Below are 11,800 nucleotides of genomic sequence, written 5' to 3' on the forward strand. Positions count from 1 at the left end.
ACAACATGAGGAACTATATTAAAGGGTTGCACCATCAGGAAGGTGGAGAACCACTGGTACAGGCAGTTGGGTGGAGGTCAGACCAAACCCAAGGAGGTACATGTTAATCCAACACAAAGAAGGGGAAACGTGGGAAGGGGTAAGGCGAAAAGGGTTGTGTGAAAGTGAGATGATGGCATGGGGTGAGCAGGGCACTAACCCTCTCAGGGGGAGAGTATTGGTTTTGATTTGGGAGTATGCATACAGACCCTACCACGGTGCATCAAACCATGAGGACAACCTAACCATGTGGAAGAATGCATGAAAGGTTGGGCTTCAGTGCCGGCTCCAACCAAAGCCAAACTGACCCCTCCCTAGAAGTATGCTTGACGGAGAACACTAAACCTATAGGTTTAGGAGTGGGGCCAGCATACCACGCCCACAAGGAAGCAATCCAAGAAGGGAAAGGGGAAAGGGATGGTCTAGGACTCATACTGGCACACCAAGCCCGGAGGATAACATCCCTGCACAGAGCTAAGGCACAGAGAGGACTGTAGGGCTAACAACAGTTCATGACATGCTGTCCCCTTACTGAAGCAATACCGTGACAGTGGACAATACTGGGGACACATGGTAGGAGGTAGTACAGTGTGAACCCACTGTAGTGGGGCAAACAAGGGAACATAACATATCAGCATCAGCAAACAGATCAAAGAAAATCCACAACACCCCTAAAGAGGCCCCAAAGTAGACTTAAGGCTAGAAAGCGCAGCTCCTAGAATTCCCCCAGGACTAGTGGGGAGATAGTCGTAAAGGTCAGTAGACAGACTTGAACTTACGTATGTTTTTCCTCTTTTTCATTTTGTTTTTCTTTTCATTTTTCAATCTTTTGTCTTCTTTTTGTTTGATCTATATCATTGTTGGTTTGCCTATTTATATAAGATAGGCATGGGAAGCAAAATCGAGGAGAAAGCAATGGAACTGACAGTCTGCAGGGATTGGGGGGGGAAGGAGGCAGGGGAAGGGAGTGGTGATCAAACAATGCTATAGACAGGGGAACAACTAGGGAATTAAAATCAACAACAAGGAGGATGTAGAGATCCTGGGGCTGTTGGAGCAATATCACTCTAGCTGAGAGGAAGTATTAAGAGATGGAAGCAGGGTGAGCATGATGGTGGAGCAGGAGGAAGGTAAAAGGAAGCAGAGGAATGATCTAGGAAGCAAAGCTATGGATAGAGGTATAAGCATAGGTGTGTGCATATGTAAATACATTAATTCATAAAAATAGAGGTATAGGGCTATGTAAATATATTTATATGGCAATACACTGAGGTAGTGGATGGGCTTTGGTCCTTTGTTCATATCCCACCTCCTTGCAAGAACACTTTGTTCTTAACAACCTGGCATTCTGTGATACTCACCCTCCTGGCACAATCGCTGAAGACAAAATAGGTGCATAAGCAAATGTGGTGAAGAAAGCGGATAGTGCCCAGCCAACAAAAGATATGTCATTTGTGGTCTTACAGGCGTGAAGTTAAACAAGAGGTCATCTAGCAGAGAAGCAACAAGCCCACATGGAAGAAGCACACCAGCCTGTGCAATCATGAGGTGTTGTCAGGACTGGGAAACAGGCATCAGATGACCCATAACAAACAACCAAACAAAATCATATTGTTGAGAATGAAGGGAGTCAGAGCAAAGACCCAAAGCCCATCTGTAGACAATGGGACATCCCCCCACAGAGGGATCACAAGTAGGAATGAGTCAACCAAGGCGCAATACAGCAGTGATGAAACACACAATATCCCTCTGGTTCTTTGCAGCTTCCTCACCCCCCATTATCATGATCCCAGTTCCAGTGCTGTCTCTAACCTGGGACTAGATCAGAGCATAAACCCAGGTATAGATAAGAGATAAGAGTTCATAACACATGGAATCCAGACGCAGGAATGAGAATAGCAACACCTGAAGGGTAGGGGAAAAGGAGGGGAGGAAGAGGGAAACAATCACAATGATCAACACAGGACCGCACACACCCCTCCAGGGGGAAGAGCAACAGAAACCATGGGGGAAGGGAGACAGGTTGGTGTGAGATATGAAAATAATAATAATTTATAATTTTTCAAGAGGTCATGAGGGTGGGAAGGTGGGGAGGGAGGGAAAAAAGAGAAGCTGATACCAAGTGCTCAAATAGAAAGTAAATATTTAGAAAATAATGATGGCAACAAATGTACAAATATGCTTGATACAATTGATGTATGGATTATATTAAGAGTTGTAAGAGCACCCAATAAAATTACCTTCTAATTAAAAAAATAGTAGTAATGTAATATGTCCCTTTTTGCAATTCCTCTTCTGAACTCTGCCTGGATCTCAGGCAGCTCCCTTTCCATGTACTGCTGCATCCTTTGTTGGATGATCGCCAGCTGAATTTTACTTGCATGAAATACCAATAATATTATTCTATAATTTTTGAATTTTATTGAGTCATCTTTCTTTAAAATGGGTACAAATATGGATCTCTTCCAGTTAGTTGATCAAGTAGCTATCTTTCAAGAAGTGTAATTGCTTCTAGAGCTTCATCAGTGTGCCAAAATTTTCATCGGCATTCTATCAATCCCTGAAATCTTGTTTTGCCTAATGCTTCCGATGTATCTTGAACTTAGTCCTCCAGCACTATTTATTCTTGCTCACGTGCCACCTCTTGAAATCATTGAATGCTGACTAGTGCCTTTTGGTAAAGTGACTCTGTGTGTATACTTTGAGCTTCGTTTGATGCTTCCTTCATCATTAAACACTTTGATTATAGGATCTTTCAAGATCACAATCCCAGACTTGAATAGTTATTTCTTGAGTGCTTTTAGTTTCAGATATGCTGAGCATTTTCTTCATTACCTATTCCCACATATTCAGTCTATTTGATATCTAACTACTCCCACTGGGGAAGTCAGTGTATATAGTCTCCTTTTGTGTAGTTGAAAAAAGATTTAAATAGCAGCCACATAGCTTCCAGCATCATAGCAACGCATAAGGCACCAGAGTAAGACAAACTGACTGACAAGTGGTGGGGGAAGCATAATAATTTGCATTTGCTTTTTAAAAATTTTCTTTTTTACATTTATGTGACTCTATTTTTGAAGATAATTGTTCCTCTGTTACTATTACTGAGCACTCATGCCCAGAATCAATACCTCATATATCTTAACCTGAAGACACATTTGCTCTTTATTCTAGCCAGGAGAGATATGATTCATAAAAAAGCAAATGTGTAGAAGCAAATATCTGGATTATTTTGATTTTATTTGTGGCCTCAACATGAACTCCTAAGCGACCTTATAGATTGTTGTTTTACAACAACAAAGAGAATAAACAAAGTCTTTAAAGGAATTGCAAACATTTTGTGCAGTGTATTATGCAATGGAAGGGATCAAAGAATGAATAATATCTTAGGAGCTTAAGAGTCTTATGACTTTTGCACGGAAATTCTGATGTAAAATAGTGGAGTTTGAAGCTCAGTCGACATTGCCATTTTCTAATCTAAACTAATAAGGTAGCAGGTCTCCAGGGAGGCCTAGTGTTTACCTGGTCTTGATGGCTTGTAGACTTTGCAAGATTTGAGGGAGTTCTAGAAGCCTTAGTGCTCGTAGGAACCTTAAACCTGTAAAGCAATGGAAAAGAAGCAAGTTGCCCCCAAACCCATCATTCTGGTGATAGTTTTCATTGTAATACAATTAGGATTCCTTGCACTCTTTAACTCTCTAAAATGCCCAATTATAATATATCCGCCCCCCATGATAATCATTTCCAATGTGTTGAATCATACAATTCCAGACCTTTTCTCTCTCTCTCACACACAAACATATATAAAATAATCAATGCTAATATTAACCTAACATCTTATAATATTGTGGGTATATGAATATGGACACTAGTTGAAATTCTGACCTGGACATTTAGTCACTATTATATTCCAAGCATACCTTATTGCCTCATCTGAAAAGTTGGCTTCATAATAGTACTCATTCACAGAGCTGTTGCTTTACAGAAAGCACATAGAATTGGACATCACATTTATAAGCAGTATGTACATTGTAGAAACCTTGGTGGTTCCGTGAGTTGAGTAGTGTGCTGATAACGGCAAAGTTAGCAGTTTAAACCCATCATCCATTCCCAGAAGAAAGATGGGAAGTCTGCTTCTGTAAACATTGTCAGTCTCAAAAACCTTAGGAACTGGTTCTACTGTGTGTAATAGGCCATCTATACATCTGAAGAATAGAGTGCTGGTAGTGAGTTTGTGTTCTTGTTGGCTGTGTTCATTATCTTCTACTTAATATTTTGCTTAAAATTCAGAGCAAACGTTCCATAAACCTCTTAAATTCCTTATCATATAATCCCTAAGATTCCCTCTTCAGTGTTTGTATGCTTTTAACTTTATGTGTTTTCATGGTATAATAGCAATTACTAGAACTGGGGTTAATATTATAGTTTGCAAGTAATAATGTAAAATTACATAAAAGTAGAAAAAAGCTCCATAATTCCCAAGCAGCATCAACACATCTTTCTACAACATAAAGTAACTAATTATTATCTAACATTCCACAGTGTATGTAGCTATGGTGACATTTAGCTCTTAGAGACTACAGCAAGCGTTTCATCCTCTTTCATCAGTATAAGATAATGGCATCAAGGTGAAACTGGAAGGTGGGATGTTAGGGTACTTTCCTCTCCGGCTGTGGGTGCAATGATATCATAAACCAACTGTGTATTAGATGTGAAGGGGCTTCAAAAGTTTTGTGAAAAATGGAATTAAAAAAATAATAAAAATACTCCCCACAAACTTTTTAAAACTGCTCATACATCGCTTGGTGCTGAGGTTAAACTCCCCACCCAACTCCAACAAAAAAAACCCAACCAACTGGTTTCTGCAAAAATTTTACAAAACCACATAAACACAGTGAGAGATTCTTTGAATGTCAAAGCACAGAAAAATGAGAAACACTTATCAATGTGAAGTGCTGACATTTATTTTTAATTGATGTTGATTCCTACAATATACTTACCCAGCCAATTACTCTTCAAATAATAAGAAATAAAAGTTGGTGGGATGGTAAAGATGTCTACAATTGAGTTCATCTCCATCCAGAACTTGATCTTGTCATCAGCTGCCAAAAACTGAAATAGAAGCAGAAGACCTGAAATTGTATTAGCCTCATACATTTTAAAGTGAACGTAAGAGATGGCATTATTTAACTACATTCCATTCATCAGTGAAAGTTTGTTCTCAGTATAACAGATCAGACAGCAAGAGAGAAAGGCAGGCAGATAGCTGTGCATGCATGTACCCTTCAGTGGAGCTATGGAGAGAAATAAGAAGATTGTACTTTTTGGCCATCAGTGAATTCACATGTATCCATATCACTCACCCAAACTTAGTTTTTTTAAGAATAAAAGCATTGATCATTTTATAACTCCCAGAGCTTTAAGGTATTTAGAAATAGATGTATAGATAATAGCTTCTGGTATACAGATATATAGTCATTGAGAGCAATGAAGACACATCACTTGGGATGGTCTCTAAGGGCAAAGGTCACTCCTAAAAGTGTAGTCAGACAAGCCTCATATTTATGAGCTTTCAAATTTCGATTTAAAACATTGATTTTACTCACTGCCATTACATTGCTTCTGGCTCGCTTTTTCTATAGGACAAAGTAGAAATGTCTCCCTGCAGGTGTCCATGTCTGTAAATATTTATAGGAGCCGAATGAAACTACGATATCAGTCCTTTCCTCCCTACAGAAGGGACCAAACTCACTACCACTTATGGTGACTCTAGAGGTCAGGGTATACCTGCCCTTGTGTATTGCTGAGACTGTAAATCTTACGGGAGCAGAGTCTCATCTGTCCCCGGTCTCATCTCCTCTAGAAAGGTGATCTGTATGCACAGAGTGCATTTTAAAGGAAGGTCATGAAAATCCATGTGTCTTTGTGTAGATATATCTACATTTATATATATGAGTGTGCTTCCAAAAGTTTGTGGAAAATGAAATAAAATAATAATAGAATTTTCATGGCCTGTTTGAAGCTCCCTCATAGTCTCCATCTATATTTTAATAACTAATACATATCTATTAAATATGGTTTCATAACTATTGTGTAGGCATACAATGGTTTGAATCATGACATCATCAGTGCAGTCAGAAAATGACTCATGACAATTCGGCCCCATTAAGGTGATCTCTATCAAGGACACACCCAGGTAAGCCCCTAGGGGAGATTGTCCTTCCCTAGACTGATCAGGGTGGATGAAGTAATCCACTTTCCAATGTACTCTGACTGAGGGCAAGACTATTCGCTGCCCTGTTCAATGGCCAGGGTGGATTCAATTGAGACTTAATCCACACGGGGACTCTGCAAATGGATTTTAGGTTTTCTTCTTCATAATAGTATTTTTATGACCTTTTGGAAGCACCCTATATATTTTCCATCTGTATTTTTAATAAATAATAAATATTCGTATAAATTTGCATAAATATTTTGTAGAAATACATGGAAATATATGTCTTATAGAAATACATTGAGATAGTTTTCTTTGTCATCCATAGCTTCTTGCAAACCATGTGCTAAGAATTTAGACTTTAAAACCATTTTATATATGCTCTGGAATGTTATTGTGTTTTTCTATTCTATTTTGGCATCTCTCAGCTTCTTGAACAGTTAATTTATTCTGTTTTAAAGGAAGTTTTCTCCCATGATTTTCTGTACTATTTTTCTCCGACTTTTGTTTTGTTTCTTCCTGTTTCAGAACTGCAGTGAGATGTAAGTTCTTCCCCTTGATAGTATCCCACATAACTGGTGGCTTTATTTGGATTACTTCATTCATTTTGATGATTGTTTCTTTAGCTGATTGTAGTTAAGGAAATTTTCTTCAAGTTCATTAGTACAGTTTTCCATTTCTTCGATTTTATTGCTCTGTTCTTTTATTGTTTTTTTTCTAATTTGTTATCTTGTTATTTATCTTCTGAACTTCTAATTGGTGTAAGGCTTCTGGTTTTGCTCGTCCATTATTCTCTCAAACATTTCCTCCATCTGTTGAAATTATCCAAATATCATTCTTCTGAAGCTTATTTTCTTAGTTTCTGTTAGTTGCAGAATATGTTATCCTTCAGAATATTTCTTTGATCTGTTTTCTGTGTGCCTCTTTATCTCGATGGTTTGTTTTTTGGTGTGAGTACTAGCATCGTCTGTGGCTGCTGTGGCATCACGGTACCACCGTCTATATTGGGTGGCCGGCTGAGTTTTGTGGGAGAAGTTGATTCTGTCAGGAGGTACTGGAAAGGAATAATAGAAATCATAAAATGAAAGAAGTGAGAAGGGAGGCAAGAAGAGGAAAGGGGGAAAAGGAATAAAGGGAGAGAGAGCGATATAAAGAAAGAAGAGGTAGTTTAAAAGAAAGAAAAATAGGAGTTTGAAGAGGAGGGAGGAAAAAGTGGGGCTATTAAAGGAACACGAAAAAAGAGAAAGGAGGGAAAAAGGCTGTGTTTGGGTGTTCTTTCCTTGGTCCAGGAGCTTTGTAGTTGTAGTCGGCCATAGCTAGTTGAGCCGCAGTAAAACATTGTTCATGACAGGGGTGCACGTGGGGCAGTGTGAGCCCTATGCGCCCAGCAGCACAGAGTGGTCCAGGGACACTCTGCTGGCACCACAGTGGACTACAGAGGGTCTTGTTCTCTGCATGTGTGGGAGGACGCCAAGCAGAGGCCTGGGTGCTGTGCCACAGAAGTTCACTCCCTAGCCTGGTTCCTGACACCACGGGGGGTGCAGACCTGCACACTGGAGCTGCTGAAGTTTACACCCCAGCCTGGTTGTTGGTGCTGTGTGGAGAAGCGGAGTCCTGAATGTTGGCCCATGAAGGTCTATACTCGTGACTGGTCTCGGGAGTCATGGGGGATCTCCAGGAACGTGATAGTGGGGAGAAAATGCTGAGCTCCACCTATGTGGATTATTTCCCTTCTCTCCTATCTCTTTTTGGTGTCTTGGCATTTGGAAAGAAGAGATTTTGATTTGTTTAACTTTAAAGTCATCCTGGGAAATCTGAAGTTTCTCTGGATTTCTTTCCTACTGATTTTCCCCTGGCTGTTGTAGAAAAGTGTAATTGTGCCTGTTTTCAGGAGGCCATCTTGCCAAATAAGTTTCGTTGTCTGGTTTACAGTTTGAAGTATTCAGGAGAAGTTTTTGTTTTGGTTTTGCATTAAAAATAAATACATTTACTGCGAATTGGTTGAAGGTTTACAGACCAAACCAGTTTTCCTTTCAACAATTCATACACATTATGTTTTCTCATGTGGAGAGTGTTTTGATTTCTATGTCTTATTATCTATATTTATCAGTTGGGGCACAGATCTCTTATCTTTAGAGCCCCCAAAACAGGCAGGTTGTATAACAAAGGCACTGACAGATCTCTTTTTGTATCCTCACTTTCATTTTCAATACTTACTCTCAAGCCAAAATAGAAGCTAAAGAAAGCATTAAAAGTCAAATCAACAGGAATAGTTACATCTTCATATGAAGAACAGCTTCCCACAGGGCTGAGAAAGAAACAAGAACCATTTTTAAAGATGAATATTTTATATTCAGTGTATATATAGGACCAAATAAAGGGAAAGGGTAAGTAATGTGCTATTTAGTCACCACAAATAATCAATCCAGACATGTAGTTTCAGATGTCAAGGAAATTGCTTTTTTAAAGGAGTGGACGTATGCATGAATAAAGTCAATGGACTCTCTGTGCAGCTGAAAACAACAGGAAAATTACTCATTCTTCCTTTACTAGAATTCATTAATTCTATTCTATGTTATCACTTTGAATTCTAAGCAAAGAGACAATGTGGCTCTTCTTCATTTAAAAGCCCCTCTATCCAGCCTGGACATTTTGACTTCTGCATTCTGCTGCTGTGAAGCTCATCTATGGCCCTCGGTGGTGTAAATGGCTTGAATACATCCAGAGTTTCCTTAGAAGACAGACCTGCTGATCTATTTCCAAGAGATTTCAGGAAGTGAAAAACCTAGGTGACTCTAGATCAACTTTTTTTTTAAGGTGACCTGGACAGTTTTGAGCCAAATTTTTTAATACTTCCTAAAATGTCTGTTAGGAATTGCCTGCCTGAGTTTTGTGGTTTTGTAAACCCAATTTTCTATCAATTAGCAATCCAATACAATTTCCCAAGGGCTTGCATAGATGTTAGATTAGATTGAGTCCAAGAAACCATTTTAAACTTTAGATACAAAAATGGGGGAATGCCTTTTGAGTGGTACTTTCTCTTTCTGAAGACCAGTCAATGTTGTTTAAAACCTATTGGATACCCTAAAACTACAGCACTTCCGTTTCAACCCTGAAGGAATTCAAAGGCATAGAAAGTATTAGTGAGTAGCCTAGATGAAGAGCCAGCACCTTGAGGCTTCGAGTCTCTGAGAATCTGAAGTAAATCTCTAAACAACACCTCTCGCAATGCATGACAGCAGGATACAGGGTAAAAACATGCACTTCTTGTAGGATTAGGCTTAGCACATCCTGGGAAGTGAGCACGTATCCTTTCTGCATGAGATTGTGTGTGTGTGTGTGTTTTAAACATTATTTCTTAAAGGAGACTTCCTAAGTAGCTGGACATCGTAGTGAGAGAGCAGAGATGGAGGAACTGGAAATTGGACTCACTCAGTAGAGTTGATGAAGTAGATGATAAGAGATCCAATGCTGAGTACAAAGACAAGTATAGCCTAAAATAGAAAACAAAAGAAACAAACGTTCAATGTACATTTTTATTGACATGGACTATGAATGAATAAACATATGAAAATGGGTTTTCTCTTTTTAACTTAAGCAAGATACATGAGGACATTTGACATATTCATAAATGAATTCTTTTATTTAAGAAAAAAATATTGGATCTTTCCTGGGTCTCCAATAAATGAACATACACCCATTTTGTTTCCTATCTCCCTTGCATTTCAGAATAAACAGTTTTTCCCTCCTTCTTCTCCTAGAGCTTTTTTGATCTCAGGAAATTCTGTCTTTTATTTATTCTTCCACTGATAAAACATATATTAAGTGCATTGGGAAAATCTGATACGACCTATTTAAATTGATAATGAGCAAGAATGTCACTTTCAGGACCAAGGTTCCCCTAACATAAGCCATGATATTTTCAATTAATTCATATATATGCATGGGCAAGATACACAATTAATAAGGCCACAAAAAATCTAATGCATTTGCATTTTAGTGTTGGTGAAGAATATTGAAAGGACCGTCAACTGCCGAAAGAACAAATCTCCCTCACAGGAGCACGGCCGGAGCGTTCTTTGTAAGCTGAGATGACAAGCCTTGGTCTCACACATTTTGGACATTCTATAAGGAGAGAAGAGTCCCTGGGAAAGGCCATCATGCTTGATAGAGTAGGGGGTCAGGGAACAAGAGCATGATTCTCACAAGAATTGGATGGACACGATGGCTGCAACAATGGGCTCAAACCTAACTGTGAGAATGATCCAGGGCTGGGTAGTGTTGCTGAAATCTGAGTGACCTGCTGGGATTTGAAGTACTGGTGGCAATGCTTCCATCATCCAATAGCAGGCACCTCACCACCAGCGACAAACTGACAGACAGGTGCAATTCAACAATATGGGGAGATAGACTGTCCTCAGTACAGCAACTTCTCTAGCCCAGAGGAGCTAATCAGATAGTCTCATCAGAAATGAACCAGAGAGCCAGCCTGCACATCCCCAACTTTCCAGTAGATGCAAATGGAATTCATTAAGTGGCCCTTTTCAAAATCTCTTTTCTCAGGCTTGAGATGAAAGCACAGCCTAACTATTGCAACACTTGCCTAAAGATGTATTCTATTTCCAATTCTCCCTTCATTTACACGTGATTGGCTAAGATGCTGAGCGCTTCAACGCCGTTTCTTCCGCTTGCTTTCTAATCGTGGTCTTGCATCTCACTAGGAGATATTGGCATTTTCATTAGTACTGACATTTTTAGAGGGAGTGCTTCAGCTCTTACTGCAAGTTCCATTTTACTACCTAAATTAAGCGCGGTTGGAAATTTAACTAAATGTGAAGGTTTTATGATATTGTAACTAGAAATGTACTGTGAAACTCAGGAGAGATTTTGTGAGTATCTATCTCATTGTTTTAATATTAGTATGGATTCCTGATTGCCCTGAGGTTAAATATTAGGCTCTAACAGAGAAGTCCACAGTTCAAACCCTGAAAGCATTCTTTGGGAGCAAGATGGGCTTATTTATTTCTGTAAAGATTTGTGAAGGTGGCATTACCCTGCCATGCATGCTTATTCTGAGTTGCCATCCACTACTTGACAGTGCGTCAGATTTGGGGTTGGTACATGAGTATATCAAGAGTTATAAATGGGTTTCATGATATATTTATTTCTTTATGTGTGATTGTATTTTTTCTCTGGAAAACACTAACTGATCCTTTAACTATGAATCACATATCGACAGACTTTTGGTAACATGGTGGTATATTATGTTTACAATCCCCCAAACATGGAGATAAACAAAAAAGAGAAGAACATTTTATCCTTATTGGAACACAGTACAATCCCAATTTAATACCACAGGCTCAGATAATATCCAGATAAATATATATAATAAACAACAAAATTTATACCAAACTAAATAAAGATACCAGTAGCCAAGAGCTTGTTAACACTCTTCATTAAATCAGGAAAGTTTTTTGTAAATTTTTTTCCTGAAACTTTTTATTGTTATGGAGGAGAAAATTCTGAGAGTGCGCAATATAAAGGTTA

General features: G+C 38.9%; 1 protein-coding gene across 1 annotated transcript in view; it reads right to left on the reverse strand.

The window, feature by feature from the left end:
• KCNU1 (potassium calcium-activated channel subfamily U member 1) overlaps positions 1 to 11,044 on the reverse strand; it is a 193,909-nt gene extending 182,865 nt beyond the window's left edge. Inside the window, exons 1-5 of the mRNA XM_045286870.1 lie at positions 11,033 to 11,044; positions 9,686 to 9,747; positions 8,471 to 8,561; positions 5,040 to 5,151; positions 3,562 to 3,637 (exon numbers count right to left, since the gene is read on the reverse strand). Of these exons, the coding sequence (XP_045142805.1) occupies positions 3,562 to 3,637; positions 5,040 to 5,151; positions 8,471 to 8,561; positions 9,686 to 9,747; positions 11,033 to 11,044 (353 nt within the window). The remainder of the gene's footprint in view (positions 1 to 3,561; positions 3,638 to 5,039; positions 5,152 to 8,470; positions 8,562 to 9,685; positions 9,748 to 11,032) is intronic.
• Between the last annotated feature and the right edge of the window lie 756 nt (positions 11,045 to 11,800).

Source organism: Echinops telfairi, unplaced genomic scaffold (assembly GCF_000313985.2).
Source record: "Echinops telfairi isolate 266 unplaced genomic scaffold, ASM31398v2 ScPeMD7_9;HRSCAF=40, whole genome shotgun sequence".
Lineage (NCBI taxonomy): Eukaryota > Metazoa > Chordata > Mammalia > Afrosoricida > Tenrecidae > Echinops > Echinops telfairi.